Below are 23979 nucleotides of genomic sequence, written 5' to 3' on the forward strand. Positions count from 1 at the left end.
TCTTACTTCGCCAAAGAGACGCCTGTTGAAAATGTCTGTTAATTTAAGAATCGATCTGTTGTTCGATTGGAAGACGACCCCCGATACCAATCCACGTTTATAGAAATGAGAATTCGTTTGACGCCATTTCGAATTCCATTACCAGCACAAATATTAATGTCTAATTTGTAAGAGACCTGAGAGGCCCTTGTGGGAAATCAACTCGGGCAAAACTTGGGGCGTCAGTTAGTTAAACGTATGTTTACTAATTTTTTACTTGCATTGATCGCGCAGAGTATATCTATAAGTAGATGTGTTAAACAAGCCCGGATGTAAACCGATTTCTCTCTTTGCATCGAATAATCTTCATTAAGGAAAGAACAGAAGGATCAGCAAATAGGGAGCATCCATATAGTTATCTGTGTCCCTGTCTCTATTTATCTAGCTTCAGAAATTGATGTCCTGTTAAAATGAAATGAAAATGTAAGATCCTTTGAACAAAAACGTGTTATATAAATCTATATTAACGGTCAAAGTTCAAATGTCAGTTCCCGTATTAACGTTCGATATGAAAATAAATGTAAGATGAGAGTATACACAAAAAGTGTTGATTTATCTTCAGATGTTAGCCAATGTAAGTCGCACAAAAAAAAAAATCTGTTGTTTCCCAAAATGCTCTGATATGACACAAACAAAATTGTTACCAAGTTCCCGTGCAGTAGCGAATATCATTTTTTGGTTTAAGTGTTTTTTGTTTTGTTTTTTACACGATTCCGTATTAATACCATCTATCAACGAACTGCAGAGACGGGCCCTCCTGGTTTTCGTTGATCACGTGAATTGATGTTAATTAATCCAATCGATTTTTTCAGTCGAAGCTGCCTTCCCTCAGCCTTATTTAAATATGACTCATTACACCTGGTATGCCAGGCTTCGAATCTCTGGCGTTTAGTATTAAATGCTCTTTCGCATGCTGTGTGCTTGACTTTCTACCAGCATAGAGAACAAACAGACAAGGAAAACCACAAAATACAAGGTTTCATCAAGCTGTTCTACTGAGAATTCATATTAAAAAGTTAATACCCATATACTGTCGCGCTCAACTTTTACTTATTGTTCATATCAAAATAGCAATCTATTAACTTTTTCCATAGGTTTTCCAAAGTGCCTATTTGGTTGTGATTTATGAACTGTTTGGGTTTTACGTGATTCATAGTAAAAACGAAACACGAAAGTAAACTATTATATCATTTAATTGTATAGAAGAAAGTAGAGATCACGTGATGTCGAGACAAACGGTCCATTTTAAAATCGGTTGAAGCTTCTTAAATTTGGGATGTCAGATATCATGACCAAACCTACTAGACTCGCCTAAATTTTACAATGTTTAAAATTATGCCAGGCGCATAGAAACAATGTATAAAATATAAATAAAGTTGTGGAAATTTTGCCATCTACAATACACAGTCAAAACATTTTATTCAGTAACAGAAAGAAATTACGACCAAAAGTTTCATTTTCCAGCTGTGCACAGACGATTAAAGCCTGGCAGGTGTTTAATTTATGATTTTATTGAATTCCAGATTAGTTTATTACAATGGATTTAACTGATAAGGCAAGTGTTTTTACTGTACTGTCATAACGTTCCCATTTAGTGCTTTTACTGTTTTCTCATAACATTTGACCGACCAAGTGTTACCACTGTGTCATTGAGCATTTCTACTCACTGTGTTACCAAAGGAAACTTGATCTAGGTGAACCTGGGGACACGCTTCCCAGAAAATTAGTACCCTGAGGGGACAGCGACAAGTCTATGGATTTACAACGCTAAAATCGGATGTTCGATTCCCTTCGATGCACACAGGAAATATTCCGATGTGGCTTTACTGTAACAAAAACAACAGTACAACCTCAAAAATTAATAGAATAATATAATTTATAGCTGTTGTATAAGTAAAATATATAAAAGTGGGGGAAAATTATGTTTTAATTCAAATCAAGAAACCTCAAACGTTTGGCTTTTCATTTTTAATTTGTTTTTTTAATCGAAAAATCTGAATTTTTCATTTTAGCAAGTTCAGTCGTTTATATTATTATTCTCTATAGCGGCACACCCACGTCATATACTCATCGAACTATGTATGGTTAAAGTGTTATATTTTATTAACACCTTTTTGTTTACATTATAATTTTTTGATTATTTCAATGTTACACGAATTCCACAAATTAATAAATACTCTATATTTTTATTCGTAACATACTCTCTACTCACATATCAGTTCAATAATTTCTGTGAACCATAGAGACCCCTAATGATTCAGCGATAAGACTGAAAGTTTATGACGCTAAAAATTGGGTTTTGCTACCCGTGGTTGGCACAACACAGATAGTCCATTGTGTAGCTTTGCTCTTAAGAACAAAGACACAAAACTTAACCCTAACCTATAGTTATTGAAAACTATATTTTTAACGTTTTAATTTAGATGTATGTTTACTAGAGAGGCAACTACAATGTCTAAAAGTTCATGACAATTTAAATCGTAGAATCTAGAAATTTCGTGCAGTAGTAGAAACCAGTGTACAAAAAAAATACGAGAATCAGTGAATTAATGTGTGGTTCAGTTCAGCGTTACTAGTGAGAGTTGTCGCATTTATTCAGTTACTCAGTAAGTTAGTGCGTTTGTCATTAGGAATTTCTATCGAAAAGTTTGAAAGTAAGTTAGGCATACATTAATACCGCACTTTCTACGGAAACGTTGTTTGTGAACTTAGGCCTACAACTTGTATCAAAATTAATGTATCCTGTAGCAAACGTACTGAAGAAATGATTTCATTATGTAAAGTGTACTGAACTTGGCATTATCTTTACCAAGTGATCCAAAATAATCCATCTAACGATAATTGACGTTAGTGTTTAACTTTCTTTATGTCAGATGTTTTGTTAAGCCTTAATTTAATTTCGACATAAAATGTTCTAATAATTTTTTCAGCACGTATTTCGATACGCGTGTGATTAATCTTTTCTAAATTAGTTACTGTTTTATATTTCAACACTTGCTGTAATACATTTTTATAGAATAGATATATTTTTCGTCTCAAGTTTGAGCCCGAGACCTTCCACAAATCAAACAAATGTGCTATGGTTATTTTACGAACGCTTGCTATGACGTAACGGTTTAAATGCGAAACATTGGATAAACAACAGAACTAAATTGTTATAAAACATTAACTGCATATGTCTTTTTTAATAATTTCTCTTAATTTGTCCCGATTTTTCGTAGTTTTTCAAACCGTAACATTTAAAGAATAATAGCACATATGAAATAGCGTTTCGTGGAATATTTTGTTGTTTGGTGTTCAACCAACTTTACGAGCTCTGTTTCTGACCAAGCGCGTAAGGCGTGCGACTCGTAATCAGAGGGTCGCGGGTTCGCGCCCGAGTCGCGCTAAACATGCTCGCCCTCCCAGCCGTGGGGGCGTATAATGTGACGGTCAATCCCACTATTCGTTGGTAAAAGAGTAGCCCAAGAGTTGGCGGTGGGTGGTGATGACTAGCTGCCTTCCCTCTAGTCTTACACTGCTAAATTAGGGACGGCTAGCACAGATAGCCCTCGAGTAGCTTTGTGCGAAATTCCAAAAAACAAACAAACTGTTTCTGAACGAAAAGTTTAAGGGGCAGTGACTTTGCGGGAGATAAAATATATATTTTATTTCGGATTGTAATGGACAAATTAAGAGAAATGTAAAAACAATACGACAATCAAAAACGACATCTACAATTTATTTTTAGTCATTTTTTAACAAAAACAAACTATTACACTCACTTAAGCCTAATATTTGGGATGACACTACATTGGCAGCACTAATGACGGTAAAACATTCATCTATAACTTTAACTGAAGTATTAACCCTAATTATTCATTCTTTAACTGACATATTTAAGTAAAAAGTTAAAACAAATGTAATAAAAAAAAATCAAACTCTTTTAGAGTTAGGCTTAAATATTCGAGCGAGTCTTTTACCACGTTCTACAATATTAGGTGATGGGCGGGACATTTTGGGCTTGCCGTTTATGTAACTGTACTTTCAATTCGTATTTTTTATGGTGTTCTGGTTTCGCTGTGGGGGGATTTTTTGTACTGAATTCTCCTTCTATTTATAAAAATATACAAATACACGTCTATATACAAATGTAGCCTATACAAGTCAATTTTGGCTTTTTTTTTTAGAGAAAATAAATTGTTGAAGTTCAGCGGTCAAGATCGCATTTCAAAGATCGGGTAAAGTAAACTAAAACGGATTTCCTGTACGGAAATCAAAATTATATGCGAAGATATTATATGGGAATTATCAATATAATTATCTTGACTTAGTAAACCATACTAAATGTTTAAACATATGCTTTAAAAGTAATAGTTTAAACGTCAAAAGCTGGTGAAGAATTTGATATCAACAGATCTAATATTTAGATCTGAAATTTATATGTCTTTTGTTTCTAGACTCTCTCACGCAAGTGTTAGACCTAATGTTTACTGTTTCTTAGGCTGTTCCCTATATTTCTACCTACGACACAAGGCATTCAGAATGGTATTCGTTTCTTAGATCTAAGTGAAGTAATAAAAGGAAACCTGATAATATAATCACTGAGTAGCCCTCGAGTAGCTTTGCGCGAAATTAAAAAAAAATAATCATTAGCGATCTTAAATTGAATAAACTGGAATAAATAATCTACTATTTTTCTTTAGAACAGAACAAATAATTTAGCCCTCTTGAGGTTGGTTTGTAACATCTACATTTCGTATTTACCAATCCCACTCTTTCCTCGTTTATTGTCAGGTTAGTATAGTGAATAAAGTAGACAGAAAGGGTTACTGTCCCTGATACTCCTATTCTCTTGTCGTAACCTTTTCTTTCGGCTCCCACCCTTTTCTCTACCACCCACTCCATCTTCTCGTGGTTTTTTTGTAGAGAGTACATTTAATGAACAGTAGAAGTATTAAGTTTCTGGTTTTAAAATTTCGTCAGTAAAATGGCTGATTGAGAGAAATATAAGATATTCATATGGACCAGTTTCATTATGTTGATTATAGGTGTAGGTAAATATAAACTATGTATTTTTTCTGACTTTCGGTGCGTCAGTGTTAAATTGGCGGAGTTATAATGCTTAAATTTGGCCTTCGATTACTGGCAGTAGCCAGAGCTCAGATAGGCCATTGAATGATTTTGCGATAAAAGCAAACAAACTGTACCTTATCCTTCTATAAAACATCATAATAGAAAGTACTGTTACAGTAAAACACACAACAATCCAGACATATATTTTTATACTTTTGACTATTTTTGAAAGTTATAGATAAATAAAAACAACAACAAACTTTTCTCTGTGGTTTTCCTCTTTCTGTACAAAAGCAAACAAAACATTTTTTATACAAACGTTAAAAAGATATATATTTACTCCTGGCGGAAAGAAATATTGTTTATTAGGTTCAAAATATTTAAAAATGTTAGGAGACTTCATAAATAAAGCCCTAGTGGCTCAGTAACAAGTATTAAAGCTTGTAACACTAAAAATTGGGTTTGATTGACAATAGTGGGCTCGGTACAATAGCCTGTTCTACAGCTTTGCGTTTGCAAGAGTTAAACATTAGTAGCAATTAAACAGCTGAAATACACGTTCAACTTACGTGGAATGGAGCCTTGAGTGTCCTATGTTTCTCTCTGGGACGCCCTAAGAGTACTTGCCAGGTTGGTTGACAATCAGTCCATTAATTTTCTAGTTTTAAGCAAACATATACAAACTTTTGTTACGTAGTGGTTTAGATGAATGCTAACTTTTTTCTTGACCCGGCATGGCCTAGCGCGTAAGGCGTGCGACTCGTAATCCGAGGGTCGCGCCCGCGTCGCGCTAAACATGCTCGCCCTCCCAGCCGTGGGGGTGTATAATGTGACGGTCAATCCCACTATTCGTTGCTAAAAGAGTAGCCCAAGAGTTGGCGGTGGGTGGTGATGACTAGCTGCCTTCCCTCTAGTCTTACACTGCTAAATTAGGGACGGCTAGCACAGATAGCCCTCGAGTAGCTTTGTGCGAAATTCCAAAAAAACAAACAAACAAATTCTTTTTTCTTTTTTTAAAATGAAAGTTAAACTTTTTTACTTTGTTGCAATGATAAATGACTGATTATCAGATACTACTTAGAAAAGTACTCTGCCATCTGTTGGTTATTTTGACACTAATATTGTATCTTTTTTATGTAATTTCTTTTATTCTATTAAATTACATTTTAAAACTAGAAATATAAACTTATCATGAAAGTAATACGAAATGCTCGTTTTTATATGTAACTAATATATGCTAATTACAATATTACTAGAAAATATTAAATTAAATACAAAATATTATATTTTTTTATTTAACATCGTCATGTAATTTTGTTTTTTGATAATTTAGTTTAATTAAATAGAAGGAACATAGGTTCCGATGTTGTTGTTTAATGTTATGCTAGTTGTTAAAAAGTAAAACAACTTTCATTTATTCTATTGCTAATAGCTGATATTCGTTCTGGAATGTTACAGGATGATTACATGTGTCCCCTTTGATAAAACAGTAAGTCTACGGATTCACAACGCTAAAATCACGGGTTCGATTCCCATCAGGAGATAGTCCGATGTGACTTTGCTATAACAAAACACAGACGTTTCCATGCACAGTTTTGTCTTGGTTGCATTAGTTTATCAAAGGATGGCGCTAGAGCCTCTTCACCCAGATGAGTTGCTTCATTCAGTAGAAGTAACATTATCTTATATGAACCGGCATGGCCAGGTGGTTAAGGCACTCGTAATCCGAGGGTCGCGGGTTCAAACACCTGTCACACCAAATATGCTCTCCCTGTTATAATGAACCCCAGTCCTAAACGTAGATGCCAAAGTAGACCTTAACTACCTGGTGGTTAAGGTGCTCGTCTCGCAGCTTGAGGGGTCGAATGAACATGCTTGTTCTTTTAGACGTGGAGATTTTATAATGTGACGATTAATCCAACTATTCATTTTAGTAAACAGTTAGCGTAGATAACCCTCCAGTAGTTTTGTGCCAAATGAGTAAACAAACAAACCTTCAAATTAAAGGTTCGGTACGCTCACCATTGGGTAACTTTAAGATAAGTTAAAAAAAAACAACACTTAAATCTAGTGTTTCAATAAAGGCTTAACTTTAGCTTTGAATTATAACAAGAAGCAACAAAAATAGCTAAAAGATAAAATCTAAAGCTTTGCTGAATTTTGCGCAAAGAGAGGTGTCGCTAGATGCTTAAAAGATTTAGGGTTCAAGACCATAGTTGCGAACATTTTGGGCGTTTCAGTATGATATCGATCATGGATTTCTATTCTGATCGTTAAAGACACCAAATGCCCCGTGTAAACTTCAAACGATAAGCTAGATGAGAGGCATATCAATCCTCCCCGTCTACTCCTGAGGCTACTCTTCTCAAAACAAAGAGAAGGATTTAACAGTCGCTCTTATAAGACATCAATAAGAATTGAGGAATATAAGCTACGTGTACCACTAGAAACTGGGCCACTTTTTGCTCAAAAACTAAAAACATGAACCGAGTTAATTAAGGTGCGTTTTATTCATATTCTCGCTATGAGAAGTAACTTACGCAAGAATTTGTTTGTTTGTCTGGAATTAAGCACAAAACTACAAAAGAGGCTATCTGTGCTGTACTCACCACGGGTATTAAAATCCAGTTTCTAACAGTGTAAGTCCGCAGACACATTGACGTGCCACCAGTGTGTATGTGTGTGTGTGTGGGGTTACGTGAAGACATTTTACATGCAAAATTGTTACAGGATCAGTCTAATGGACTGTGGATTATCTTCCTACTCAAAATACTCATTTTAACTTTTGAAGTGATATTGCAGTGGATATATAGTGGTCCTAGGCTATACTTAAACTACCGATCATCTAGGATATTGAATAACAACAACTACCTTGAAACTGAGGATACAAACTAACCACGGCTAATTTAAAACTGAGGATACAAACTAACCATGGCTACTTTAAAACTCAAGACACGAACTAACCACAACTACTTTAAAAGTCAGAATACGAACTAACCACAACTACTTTAAAATTGAGGATACAAACTAACCACGACCACTTTAAAACTGAGGATACAAACTAACCACGACTACTATAAAACTGATAATACAAACTTACCACAACTCCATTACGACAGAGGAGACAAATAATCCACAACTCCATTACGACTGAGGAGACAAACTATCCACAACTACTTTAAAACTGAGGATACACACTAACAACGACTACTTTAAAAGTGAGGATACAAACTAACCACACCTTCACTAAAACTGAGGATATAAACTAAACAAAACTACTCTAAAACTGGGGATACAAACTAACCACGATTACTTTAAAACTGAGGGTACAAACTAACTACAACTACTTTAAAACTGAGAATACAAACTAACCATAACTACGTTCATACTCAGTACACAAACTATGTACAACGACTTTAAAACTGAGAATACACCCTAACAACTGCTATTTTAAAAGTGAGAATACAAGCCAGCCTCTACTACTTTAAAACTGAGTACACAAACTAACCACGATTACTTTAAAACATAGGACATAAACTAACCACAACTACTTTAAAACTGAGGATACAAAGTAACCATGCCTACTTTAATATTCAGGACACAAACTATCCACAACTTTAAAACTGAGGATACACACTAACAACGGCTACTTTAAAAGTGAGGATACAAATTTACTATGACTACTTTACAACTCAGGACACAAACTTACTACGACTACTTTAAAACTGAGAATACAAACGAACAAAAACTAATTTAATAATCAGGACATAAACTAACCTTGACTACGTTTAAACTGAGGATACACACTAACAACGGCTACTTTAAAAGTGTGGATACAAACTAACCACTAGTACTTTAAAACTGAGGATACAAACTACCACAACTTCAATAAAACTGAGAAGACAAACTATCCACAACTACTTTTAAACTGAGGATGCAAACTAACCATAACTATTTTAATACTCAGGACACAAAATATCCACAACTACTTTAAAACTGAGGATGCAAACTAACCATGAATACTTTAAAACTGAAGATAAAACTAACCACGACTACTTTAAAACTCAGGACATAAACTGTCCACAACGACTTTAAAACTGAGAATACACATTAACCACGACTTCTTTAAAATTGATGACACAAACTAACCACAACTACTTCAAAACGCAGGACACAAACTCACCACACCTACTTTAAAACTAAGGATAGAAACTCACCACAACTACTTTAAAATTAAAGACAAACTAACCACAACTGCATTAAAACTGAGGAGATAAACCATCCACACCTTCTTTCAAACTGAGGATACAAACTATCCATAACTAATTTAATACTCTGGACACAAACTATTCACAACTACTTTCAAACTGATACAAACTAACCATAACTACTTCAATACTCAGAACACAAACTGTCCACAAGGACTTTAAAACTGAGGACATAAAGTAACCACGGATAATTTAAAACTCAGGACATAAACTAACCACAACTACTTTAAAAGTGAGGATACAAACTACCCACGGTTGCTTTAAAATACAAGACACAAACTAACCATGACTACTTTAAACCTGAAAATACAAACTAACCATAACTACTTTAAAACTGAGGATACAAACTAACCATAACTACTTTAAAACTGAGGATACAAACTAAACACTACTACTTCAAAACTGGGTATACAAGCTAACCACGGCTACTTTAATACTCAAGACACAAACCATTCACAACTACTTTGAAACTGAGGATACATACTAACAACGGCTACTTTAAAACTGAGGATACAAACTAACCACGACTACTTTAAAACTGAGGATACAAACTAACCACGACTACTTTAAAACTGAGGATACAGAAAACCACGGCTAGTTTATAAGTGAGGATACAAACCAACCACAACTACTTTAAAACTGAGGACACAAACTAACTATGACTACTTTAAAACTGAGGATACGAACTAAGCACGACTACTTTAAAATTGAGGATACAAATTAACAAAAAGTACTTTGAAACTCAGGACATAAACTAAATATGACTACGTTAAAACTGAGGACACAAAGTAACAATAACTAATTTAAAATGCAGTATATAAACTTACCACAACTACTTTAAAGTTACGATACAAACTTACCACAACTACTTTAAAAGTGACGATACAAATTAACAACTGCTACTTTAAAAGTGACGATACAAACTAACCTCGCCTACTTTAAAACTCAGGACACAAATTTACCATGACTACTTTAAAACTGAGGATACAAACTAACCATAACTACCTTAAAACTGAGGATACAAACTAACCATAAGTACTTTAATACTCAAGACACAAACTATCCACAACTACTTTAAAACTAAGAATACAAAATAAATATAACTATTTTAATACTCAGGACACAAACTGTCCACAACGACTTTGAAACTGAGGATACACACAAACCACGGATACTTTATAATTTAGGATACAAACTAACCACAGCTACTTTAAAATTCAGGATACAAACTAACCACGACTACTGTAAAACTGAGTACAGAAACAAACCACAACTCCATTACAACTGAGGAGACAAACTATCCACAACTACTTTAAAGCTGAGGATACCCACTAACAACTGCTACTTTAAAACTAAGGACAGACACTCACCACAACTACTTTAAAATTAAAGACAAACTAATCACAACTACATTAAATCTGAGGAGATAAAACATCCACACCTTCTTTCAAACTGAGGATACAAACTATCCATAACTAATTTAATACTCTGGACACAAACTGTCCACAAGACCTTAAAACTGAGGACATAAACTAACCACGGATAATTTAAAACTCAGGACATAAACTAACCACAACTACTTTAAAAGTGAGAATACAAACTACCCACGGCTGCTTTAAAATACAAGACACAAACTAACCATGACTACTTTAAAACTGAGGATACAAACTAACCATAACTACTTTAAAACTGAGGATACAAACTAAACACTACTACTTCAAAACTGGGTGTACAAGCTAACCACGGCTACTTTAATACTCAAGACAAAAACCATTCACAACTACTTTGAAACTGAGGATACATACTAACAACGGCTACTTTAAAAGTGAGGGTACAAACTAACCACGAGTACTTTGAAACTCAGGACACGAACTAACCACAACTACTTTAAAAGTGATGATACAAACTAACCACAGCATATTTTAAAATTGATGATACAAACGAACCATGACTACTTTAACACTCAGGATACAAACTAACCACAACTACTTCAAAACGCGGGACACAAACTCACCACACCTACTTTAAAACTAAGGATAGAAACTCACCACAACTACTTTAAAATTAAAGACAAACTAATCACAACTACATTAAATCTGAGGAGATAAACCATCCACACCTTCTTTCAAACTGAGGATACAAACTATCCATAACTAATTTAATACTCTGGACACAAACTATTCACAACTACTTTCAAACTGATACAAACTAACCATAACCACTTCAATACTCAGAACACAAACTGTCCACAAGGACTTTAAAACTGAGGACATAAACTAACCACGGATATTTTAAAACTGAGGACATAAACTAACCACAACTACTTTAAAAGTGAGAATACAAACTACCCACGGCTGCTTTAAAATACAAGACACAAACTAACCATGACTACTTTAAAACTGAGGATACAAACTAACCATAACTACTTTAAAACTGAGGATACAAACTAAACACTACTACTTCAAAACTGGGTGTACAAGCTAACCACGGCTACTTTAATACTCAAGACACAAACCATTCACAACTACTTTGAAACTGAGGATACATACTAACAACGGCTACTTTAAAACTGAAGATACAAACTAAACACTACTACTTCAAAACTGGGTGTACAAGCTAACCACGGCTACTTTAATACTCAAGACACAAACCATTCACAACTACTTTGAAACTGAGGATACATACCAACAACGGCTACTTTAAAAGTGAGGGTACAAACTAACCACGAGTACTTTGAAACTCAGGACACGAACTAACCACAACTACTTTAAAAGTGATGATACAAACTAACCACAGCATACTTTAAAATTGATGATACAAACGAACCATGACTACTTTAACACTCAGGATACAAACTAACCACAACTACTTCAAAACGCAGGACACAAACTCACCACACCTACTTTAAAACTAAGGATAGAAACTCACCACAACTACTTTAAAATTAAAGACAAACTAATCACAACTACATTAAATCTGAGGAAATAAACCATCCACACCTTCTTTCAAACTGAGGATACAAACTATCCATAACTAATTTAATACTCTGGACACGAACTAACCACAACTACTTTAAAACTGAGGATACAAACTAACCACAACTACTTTAAAATTGAGGATACAAATTAACAAAAACTACTTTAAAATTCAGCTCAGAAACTAACCAGAACTACTTTAAAACTGAGGATACAGAAAACCACGGCTAGTTTATAAGTGAGGATACAAACTAACCACAACTACTTTAAAACTCAGGACACAAACTAACCATGACTACTTTAAAACTGAGGATACGAACTAAGCACGGCTACTTCAAAACTGAGGATACAAATTAACAAAATGTACTTTGAAACTCAGGACATAAACTAAATATGACTACGTTAAAACTGAGGATACAAACTAACAACAACTACTTTATACTGAGGATAAAAGCAAAGCATAACTACTTTAAAACTGAGGACACAAAGTAACAATAACTAATTTAAAATGCAGGATATAAACTTACCACAACTACTTTAAAAGTGACGATACAAACAATCTTGGCTTCGTTAAAACTCAGGACACAAATTTACCATGACTACTTTAAAACTGAGGATACAAACTATCCACAACTACTTCAAAACTGAGTATACACACTAACAACTGCTACTTTAAAAGTGACGATACAAACTAACCACGGCTACTTTAAAACTCAGTACCCAAGTTAACCACGACTACTTTAAAACTGAGGATAAAAACTAACCACTTCTATATTAAAACAAAGGACATAAACTAACAACGACTACTTTAAAACTCAGGACACAAACTAATCATGAGTACTTAAACTGAGGGTACAAACTAACCACGAGTACTTTAAAACTGAGGATAGAAACTAACTACGACTACTTTAAAACTCAGGACATAAACTGTCCACAACAACTTTAAAACTGAGGATTGAAACTAACCACGACTACTTTAAAAGGCAGGACACAAACTATCATGACTACTTGAAAACTGTGGATACAAACTAACCACGACTACTTTAAAACTGAAGATACGAACTAACCACGACTGCTTAAAACTGATGATACAAACTAACCCTACTTAATTTTTGTTACGTGCTGATATCATGCTGGAATGACTGATGAATGTCGGAACTCATGTGTCAGTTCAGGGAATTATTGATTTATATTTATAGATTGGGTTTTGGGGTGTTTTGAGGCATAAATGTGAGAGATATCATACCACATTTTGCTGTTTACAACCGTGCTGTTAATATATGACATGTAGTTTTAAAACACGCTGTTTGTTGTCTGATGATTATTTACTGTGGATATGTAACTTACATACGTACGTGTCGCTGAGAATCTGAAAGTTAGAGGTTTGTGTGCTGTTTCGTGTGTGTTTGTGTAGTTTTTCACTTTTTTTTATCACTACGAGAAACTGGAAAAAATATCTTACAAAATCCACCTATAACAGAACATTTCTTTTGCTCTGTCTGTGCCTAAAGAGAAGTTTTCTGAAAAGCTCTGCTCTGGTGGACGTAATGTTTTCCTGAAACGATGCCATAACACTGTGGCTTGTTTAAATGGAACAAAAACGCGAAATCTAAAAAGTATAGCTGATTTGTATGAAATATATTGTTTTAACACTGGTATGTTTGGCGGTAAGAAACAATCTTTTCTCGTCCTAACTGATATACATGAAGTACTGTTGTAACGTTGTATATTGTCAAGGTCGAATAAAAAAATTCAAAATTTTAAAACAGTTATATAGATCTAAATACATATATATATATATATATTACCTAAGATTTTCAAATATGAAAATGCTATTTCTTTCAATTTTTTTCTTCTTTATGTACTTCAAACTGAAAAACAAAACAAAACTGTTTCTCTTACCTGACCTTGACCATGAAATTTCACTTCTAAACAATGAGTAAGAACTTTGGATCACTAATATATTTGGTTGGTTGTCATGGTGATTGATCAACAAACTATGCAATAAGCAGATTTCAAACCACCTGTACAAACTATCCAATAAGAAGACAAACTTAAAATGATGGGCGGTGTTCATTTGTTTGGTTCAGGTGTTTTATATATATTTTATCACACATACAAGATGAATCATAAATATTCAGTTGAATATAAAACTCGAGGAAATCTTGTTACGTCAGTTTTTAAAACTCTTCACTGCAGTTTTTTAGTTAAAAATGTTTTTCATATATATATATATATTGTTATTTGAATTATTTGTTTATTAAAGTTTGAGTACTACGTGTATTTTCTTTTTACACTTCCTGTGTATACGTTCCATGATTTTATTTTCCTTATGCTTTATCTTCAACAGTCTGCAACCTGTCAGTTTCAAAATATTTAAAAAAATAAACAGTTGTTTTTAATTCACATACAAACTTGAAACATATACATCTTAAATTTTGTTTGTTTGTTTGGGGATTTCGCACAAAGCTACTCGAGGGCTATCTGTGCTAGCCGTCCCTAATTTAGCAGTGTAAGACTAGAGGAAGGCAGCTAGTCATCACCACCCACCGCCAACTCTTGGGCTACTCTTTTACCAACGAAAAGTGGGATTGACCGTCACATTATAACGCCCCCACGGTTGGGAGGGCGAGCATGTTTGGCGCGAACCCGCGACCTTCAGATTACGAAGCGCACGCCTTAACGCGCTAGGCCATGCCAGGCCCACATCTTAAATTAAAAAGTACAACGAATGACTGAGTCAGTCCTAACGAATCAGAGAGTCAGTTAATAAAGAGAATAAATTTATCCTTAAACTTAGTATTTAATAGTCAAGAAATACAAGTGTTTCGTAATACATAATTTTTTAAATAAAGAACTATAATAGTAAATAATCAGTATTATTATTTATATATACAATATTTATTTATTTATTTTTGAATTTCGCACAAAGCTACTCGAGGGCTATCTGTGCTAGCCGTCCCTAATGTAGCAGTGTAAGACTAGAGGGAAGGCAGCTAGTCATCACCACTTACCGCCAACTCTTGGGCTACTCTTTTACCAATGAATAGTGGGATTGACCGTCACATTATAACGCCCCCACGGCTGAAAGGGCGAGCATGTTTGGCGAGACGGGGATGCGAACCCGCGACCCTCAGATTACGAGTCGCACGCCTTAACACGCTTGGCCTATATATATAATAAGTAGTTTCTGTCTCACACTCCATTTTTGGTAATAATTAATAATACAATTATCTCTTAACAATAAAACTGTCACCTGATATTGTTGTCAGGTGAACTATGGTGTTTGATTTGTTGATTTGTTACTTTTTTGATATAAATGGAACTTCGGTGATATAACTGCAAAAAATTTAATTCAAAGATTATTTAGATTTAAAATTTATATCTTGTATTTCATGATAAGTTTTATGCACTTAGGTCTAGGCTAAGTTATTTGCACACTACATCGTTAGTTTAGGGTTAATTACAAACAAATATATTTTAGGCTCTCTTACCACGCCTTAATAAGCTAAATGATATTTTATACATATAGTGTTTTTCAGTTGTTCAATGAACATCTAAGTCTTCTGATGCTGAGTTGTAGACGCAAACAAAAGTTTCCAAGGATTTCAATGAAGTAGTGTTTCAGCTAAATCTTTAATTAGATCTATTATTACTGTGTGTGTTTTTCTTATAGCAAAACCACATCGAGCTCTCTGCTGAGCTCCCGGCGGGGAATCCAACCGCTGATTGTAGCGATGTAAATCCGTAGCCTTGCCACTGTACTAGTGGGGGTACCTATTATTACTACTGCTAAAGTCAGGTAATATTTAGTTACGTGTGTATAAATGTGAAAGCATAGCATTTAAATTATGCAATTAAATAAATTAATATTTTTTTAAAAATATTTACAAACATTATTACAACATGTGAAAAGTTACAACATGAATAGAAAAAGTGGGAGCGTAAAAATTTAGTGTTGTATTATGCAACAACAACTAAAATGCTAATTTTTAGGACACTTTTTAACATTAGTAGTAACGTGTGAACATTGTCAGTGTTGTGTATAAAATAATATTATGATATAAAAATGTGATTTGTGATGTGAATAAAATTTATATTAGTTAATTTATAATAACATATTTCTCACAGCACGTGATCGCCGTTAATTGATCATATATGTTTGGCATGACAGATAATAAGGTTAGTTAGCGCAGGTCTATATACAATTAACTGGTAATCAAGTTTAGATGATCCAGGACCTCCAAATAATCACGATTAACATCATAGTTTTCGGTTCCAGCATAGTTATATTTTATAGATTTATTTGGAATGGATATACAGTTGTTTAAGTAAAATTAAAATAAAACATTGTGATTAGGAAGGTTGAATTTATTTTGTTGCTACTTACCTGTTTCAAGAAAAAAAAGTTTTATAAATTCAATTAACTATTTACTAAGTAGATAACTTTGTTAGTTTAGAAAGGAACTATATTTTGCTTTATTTTACCCGTTCCTTTGTAAGAAAGGCGTTAAATGTTAATGACATTTGTAATAGAGGTAAATATGTCAAAAAGTTTGAATAAGAAGCAGTTCGTATGGAAGAGTTTTCACCATGTGTTTACTGTATCTAATATGTACTTCCGTGTTGTTGTTCTATTAAACATTCAGAATAAGCACTGGTTGCATATTCTTTCCATATCGCGAAGGAAAACTGGATAAAACCGGTTAAAACGATTTTCAGAAGTACATCTCGGCCTGAAATTGGCTATAACCGTGACCGATTTAAGTTTTATAGTTCATAGACATTCTTGGATACTGTACGTTTGGCACCTTCCTATAACCACAATTTCAGGTAAATATTAGTTTGATTCCTAAATGTTTTGTTTATTTTTGAATTACTACAATGCTTCAATCTTTTACAAAGTCATAATTTCTAATTACAGTTCAGTTTTACTTGTTTTTTAATATAATTTTTTCAGTTGACTGACAAAATCTAGAAATATAATTTCGTACAGTGTATTAAATTTAGGACAAACGTACCCGATCAAGCGACGCGTAGCGGAAGTTTTTAAAATTCCATTCAGTGTGAGGGATTGAAAACAAAACAAAAATAAAATGTTGCCAAGGTTATGTGTAATAATAGGTTTGTTGCAATTTGTAACAATGGGCCAGTATATTTTTATGTAAAATTCGTTATATTTTGAAACGGGATAAAGTTAACAATAGTAAGTTGCACGTGACACGAAGAGTTATCATATCTGAAGTTTGTAAAAAATAAAACTACAATGTTTGTTCTGATAATAAATACATCTTTTATGTCACGTTGTTATCATGATTTTTGATAACCGTTACAAGAAAGTAGCGTACGAAGTATTTTTAACCAAATAACCAAACTTGGTCATGAGACTTGAAGCCATACACGTACACACCCATGTGTATGTCTTTTGAGTTCACAGTACGTTCTTATGTGTGAAGGTTTACGTTAAAGGAAGTAGTAGCGTGAATGCACGTGATCTCGTGAGGTGTTCTCTTCATAACTTGTATTTTTGTCGTGATGACGAAACGCGCTAATTCAATAATTAAACACTTTCAATATTACCGAATTTCTTTCTTTCACATTTTATTAAAATTATATATGCATATGTGTATTGAGTTAACATAATGTGTTATTATTGCTTTTTTCGTATCAGGTTATATACGAACCCAATAATCCTTGACGTCGGTTAACTTCTCCACCTATGATTGTTTGTTTGTTTTTGAATTTCGAGCAAAGCTACACGAGGGCTATCTCCGCTAGCCGTTTCTAATTTAGCAGTGCAAGGCTAGAGGGAAGGAAGCGAGCTAGTCATCGATCTTGGGCTACTTTTTTACCAACGAATAGTGGGATTGACCGTAAAATTATAACGTTCACACAGCTGAAAGGGCGAGCATATTTGGTGCGATGGGGATTCGAACCCGCGACCATTGGATTACGAACGCCTTAACCCATCTGGCCATCCCGGGCCCCACTTACTGAATGAAGGGCCAGTTACCTAGGTTTTAAAAGTGAGGCACTTTATAACTATTTGGAGTATTATGAAATTACTGTGTTTTTAATGCTACAACCTGGTAGGTAAAAGTAAAAAAATAACACTAAAGCGTGAACTAACATGAAGTAAGGGATATTTTATGATGACTTGTACCTGGGGAGTTTTATACGACCGTGAATTATTTAGTTTAGATATCACTTTGGTGTGCTGTAGGAATAAACATTTTTATATTATTTGGTAATACAAAAAATCGTAATTCACAAAAACTACGGAAATGTTCATGTAAAAGTCATATTGAAAATAACTTTATGAGTGACATAAAAAATCTTAAAATTCATTGTTCACTGAATAACATATTTGTAACATGTAAAGTAGTTTACAGCTAAATAAGCATGTCTACTGTAGAAGTGAAATGTTTGGAAAAGGCTTACATCAGAAAAATCTAAACCTTGCCCAAGAAGTGTTCATTCATTCCAGGCCAACAAGATTCGTTGTAGCTGATTGGTAGAGCGCGTAGGCCTGTTTTCCGGGCTGTGCAGGATTTTATCGTAAAACGTTCACAAACCTTGACGACTTTCTTGGAAGTGGTGGTGAGACTTTATTAAGTTTATTATAGTCCTACCTTTTTTATTTTTGTATATTATAGTCGTTATGATATAATGCTTATTTGAATAACAATAATTTAAACTGTTTTCAGATTCTAATCTTGTCTTTTGAATTAAAAGTAAGGGTGGTTGGTGTATGGTGGTTAAAAATAAAATTAAAAATCGAAATTTCGTTTATTATACAAGAGAATAAACCAACTAAACCTGCAGTTATTGCCAGTGCATGGAAGATGGGAGTATTTCCCCTTAAATCAAGTAATTTTTTTGGCTTATGTTTGTTTTTATTTAAGCACAAAACTACACATTGAGCTATCTGTGCTACGCTCACCATGGATATCGAAACCCAGTATCTAGATTCTAGCGCTCCGTAGACATGCCACTTTTTTACTGGGAAGATTGCTTATGCTAGTAAGCAGGCGCAAAGTATTAAATTTTTGTAGGTTCATTGTATTTTATTAATATATCAGAAAGCAAAAACATTAAACTAATTTGGATGATGTATTTACTTCATTTTCAGCAACAACTTTCTCAAATTACTTTAGATGGTATTATTCTATTTTGCTAGAGTACATATTTAAACTCTGTGATATTTTCAATATTAAGCAAGGAACATTACTATTAGTGATTATAAATTAAATCTGTTAAATGCCAAGACTTGTTTTGGTCGTACATTAAACTGGTTCGTTACGGACCAAATCAGGTGACCTTAATCCGTGAGAGTTCGATGCTGGTGAAGGACAATGACTTTGTTTCACTCCAGTGGCACACCGGTAAGTCTACGAACCTATACCGCTAGAAACCGGGTTTTGATACCAGTAGTGGTCAGAGCACAGGTACCGCAGTCTGCAGATTTGTGCTTAACTGTAAATAAACAATGACCTAAAACATGAAAGTATTTGAATAATAACACTAAGGTTCATTTCTACGAATGTTACGATTTGATAAGTAATAAAATTGTCTACGGTTTTTTTTTTATTGAAAATAATTTGTGTTTACTGTGAAACCCCGAAAGGCATAAGTTATTATTAATAGTGTTAGAGAAGTGGTTTGTTTTGTATTTTGAACTTTTGTCCAAATATGAAAATTATATGTCACTTGTTTTCGTATTTGATAGGTGAGAAACGGTGAACTTGCTGAGGAAACATGAATTATTTATAATTGATTTATTTCAACAATGTAGATGGCAGGATGAGTTGCAGAGTGTACTGATATTGTATCTTTAAAGTGATACGTGAGAATGTCTAATTTTAGGTACTTGATAAACTTGGTGAGTGTTGTAGGGGGCGTAAAATGTGTTTTAATAGTGTAACTTACTTTTTCATTGCTATTTGAGGTGTAGGGTTTAGTATTTCATATGTATTTCTTTAATAAATGTTCTAATGTAAACTGAACGAACATTCAACTTTCAAAAAGCGTTTGGTATTTTATAGTACCATCTTGTGACGTGAAATTGTTTGTAACATTTGGGTATATAATCTGTGAGCTAACATAACGTACAGTTTCATCTTTCAAATAATGATGGTTTGGAGGAACGTGGATGGTTTTGGTCAGAGATGGGATTAGTGATATTGCATGTGGACAACGATTTGGATATTGAACAGAGAAACGTGTGTTTTTGGACTTTGAATTTAATAAACTGTACAATATAAATTGATATGATTGTAGGCATGTTTATTTGGTGTTCTTTCATAATTATAATAATTATTTATATGAAATCCAACTTTTCAAAAGTTAAAACTGAAAAAAAAACAACTATCATAAATAATTTGGAGTTTATTTAGTTTGCTAATGTTCTTTCACATTCGTGTGGTTAATTTAATTGTAGTAACTATTTTTATAATTATCATTAATCACAAAAGAAATGGATGTAGCATGAATTTTTAAAAAGAAATCCATGATTTAACTTGATTTTCTTTGCCTGATAAATTACATATAATTTGTGTCAATCCTAGAACTTCTCCTATGGGAGGATTTGGACCTCCCATTAATTTGTTTTCACACATTGTTTTTAAAACTATATGCATCAAACTGCTTGTTGTTCTTTCAGTTCCAGGGTAGCTCTTGTCACTACTGTTCAATCCTGTGTGTACAGGTGGAGGCCAATGTGGCCATTGTATTCAACACAGTATTATGTAGTGATGTCAGAGCTATCAGCTATTTATTTTTCCTGCATTAGTGATAGTTCATGGTAGATACGATTAAATACTCCATAAAATGTGCAGGAATACCAAATAGAAACTCTTTAAATGTGCATTTTTGAGGCTTTAGAACTTATGAAAGTACAATATGCAAACTATAAGGATAAAAATATCTTAGCTCTTCACATAAACATCACTGTGCACTCTGACATGTTAGAATCTGAGCCAGATTGATGTCAATTCATATATATTTTAAGTACAAATACATTATAACACATTTGACCTTTTTATATAAACAAATGTTTCCAACTTACTGAAAAAACGTTGCATTTTTTATAGACATGTAGTAAATTTGGAATTCTATATCTTCTCCAAAATAGTGTTTTCCAGTATACTGATTCTGTGCATGTTTGATTAAAAGCAGTAGGAGTGAGATAAGCAACATTCTAATTCTCAGTCATCTCCTTACATATCTCAGTTTTAATGTCCTTTAAAACCTTTGAGAGAAACCTTGTCTGGCCATGGCATTTTATGTAACTTTAATCTCTCACCCTTTCCACTCACTACGTGATAATTGTTACTTACATCATTCAAGTCAATTCCATAGGATGTTTAAGAGTTGGGAATATTGATGTCATCTTCTGCTCTCCTAAAAATTGAAGAGAATAATAAAAATCTTGGTAATTAGTTGGTTTTCAACAGAGGTATTTCCATCAGTGTATTTTAATGGTCAAAACCCTTATTGTAACACATGTTTTAAATTTTTAATTTTTGGAAAAGTTGAAATGCAAGAGCATCCTTGAAGGAGCAAATAGTATCTTGTTGGCTGTATTTTATTTGTTGCCATTGCAGAAAAACAAACTTCCTTCTGTTGTGTAAAGCTATGATCACATCAAATTCTTGCACTATGAACTTGATAGGTTTATTGAATTTATATAATTGTTCATTCTATGTAAAGGCCTGGCTTGGCAAGGTCATCAGGGTGCTTCATGCACATTTTGAGGGACACAGATTTGAATCTCCTTCCCACCAAACATGGTTATCATTTCAGCTGTGGAGGCATTATGTCATGATAGTCAATCTCACTATTCATTGGTAAAAGCCAACTAAAGAGTTGGTTGTGGCTGGTGATGACAAGCTGCCTTCCTTCTAGTCTTTCACAGCTAGATTAGGGACGACTAACTTAGATAGCACTTGTGTAGCTTTGTGAAAAATTCAATCTAAACTTTTACTTAAATTTGCAGGTAAATAGCAAATTATCTCATGAACTCTAGTTAAAATTATCAAGTTTTTAAAAGAATTATGAATATTTTATGCATGTATAGTTTTGTTTCCTTCAGCCTTCTTTTTCAAGTGGCAAACATGAAGATTGCAATCATTGGACAAAGCATGTTTGCAGGTGAGGTGTACAAGTCACTGAAGAGAAATGGCCATGAAATAGTTGCTGTTTTTACAATTCCTGACAAGGGGAACAGGGAGGATTCTGTGGGTGAGGACCCAGTTCTCATTTTGTAATACAATTTAATAATTAACTGAATACTCAAATTAAATGACTAAATATAATAAAGAAAATGAATAACTTTTCAATTGTAACATTATCCCTGTATCAATCATTATTAAAGATACACTAAATGACTCTGCACCAAGTTTGAGTGTACTTCAATCTTTGTGGCTCAATGGTGATTGTGACAGAAATGACACTTGTTGAAGGAAGTACTGTGCAGTTGGTTTACCTTGATTTTCAGAAAATGTTTAACAAGGTGCTTCACAAAATACTTGTTACAAAAATTAAATCTGTTGGTGTGGAGGAAATGTTGTTAAATTGGACAGAAAATTTGCTGTAGAATAAAAAACAGAGAGTAGTAGTAAATAGAGTTAGATCTGACGGGATCAGTTACTAGTAGTAAATAGAGTTAGATCTGATGGGATCAGTTACTAGTGGTGTGTCTCAGAGCTCTTACTGGGTCCTCTGCTGTTTGTGATTTATATTAATTATTAAAAAACAGAGAATAGTAGTAAATAGAGTTAGATCTGACTGGATCAGTTACTAGTGGTGTGTCTCAGAGCTCTTACTGGGTCCTCTGCTGTTTGTGATTTATATTAGAGTTAGATCTGACTGGATCAGTTACTAGTGGTGTGTCTATTACTGGGTCTTCTGCTGTTTGTGATTTATAAAAACAGAGAATAGTAGTAAATAGAGTTAGATCTGACTGGATCAGTTACTAGTGGTGTGTCTCAGAGCTCTTACTGGGTCCTCTGCTGTTTGTGATTTATATTAATTATTAAAAAACAGAGAATAGTAGTAAATAGAGTTAGATCTGACTGGATCAGTTACTAGTGGTGTGTCTCGGAGCTCTTACTGGGTCTTCTGCTGTTTGTGATTTATATTAATTATCAAAAACAGAGAATAGTAGTAAATAGAGTTAGATCTGACTGGATCAGTTACTAGTGGTGTGTCTCAGAGCTCTTACTGGGTTCTCTGCTGTTTGTGATTTATATTAATTATTAAAAAACAGAGAATAGTAGTAAATAGAGTTAGATCTGACTGGATCAGTTACTAGTGGTGTGTCTCAGAGCTCTTACTGGGTCTTCTGCTGTTTGTGATTTATATTAATTATCAAAAAACAGAGAATAGTAGTAAATAGAGTTAGATCTGACTGGATCAGTTACTAGTGGTGTGTCTCAGAGCTCTTACTGGGTCCTCTGCTGTTTGTGATTTATATTAATTATTAGATCTGAAAAACAGAGAATAGTAGTAAATAGAGTTAGATCTGACTGGATCAGTTACTAGTGGTGTGTCTCGGAGCTCTTACTGGGTCTTCTGCTGTTTGTGATTTATATTAATTATCAAAAAACAGAGAATAGTAGTAAATAGAGTTAGATCTGACT

General features: G+C 33.8%; 1 protein-coding gene and 1 long non-coding RNA gene across 10 annotated transcripts in view; one reads left to right on the plus strand and one right to left on the minus strand.

Moving 5' to 3' along the window:
- Positions 1-1334: 1334 nt before the first annotated feature.
- Positions 1335-14263, minus strand: LOC143247314 (uncharacterized). Its single transcript, XR_013026505.1, has 3 exons — positions 14240-14263; positions 5664-5752; positions 1335-1865 (listed from the first exon to the last, which is right to left on the minus strand). It is a non-coding gene; the product is annotated as an uncharacterized LOC143247314 (long non-coding RNA).
- Positions 14264-17098: 2835 nt separating this feature from the next.
- LOC143247311 (cytosolic 10-formyltetrahydrofolate dehydrogenase-like) overlaps positions 17099-23979 on the plus strand; it is a 40600-nt gene continuing 33719 nt past the window's right edge. For 2 of the 9 annotated variants that reach the window (XR_013026504.1, XM_076495142.1), the window contains exons 1-2: positions 18807-18937; positions 22431-22579. Coding sequence is in view for 6 of the 9 variants with exons in the window: in XM_076495142.1 (XP_076351257.1) it covers positions 22453-22579 (127 nt within the window). In the remaining 3 variants the exon portion in view is untranslated. Of the gene's footprint in view, positions 17171-18806; positions 19208-20126; positions 20560-22430; positions 22580-23979 lie in introns of those variants that run through there. The other 7 variants (XR_013026502.1, XM_076495140.1, XM_076495144.1 and 4 more) reach the window with 6 other exon arrangements.

Source organism: Tachypleus tridentatus, chromosome 3 (genome assembly GCF_004210375.1).
Source record: "Tachypleus tridentatus isolate NWPU-2018 chromosome 3, ASM421037v1, whole genome shotgun sequence".
In the NCBI taxonomy this organism is placed as follows: domain Eukaryota; kingdom Metazoa; phylum Arthropoda; class Merostomata; order Xiphosura; family Limulidae; genus Tachypleus; species Tachypleus tridentatus.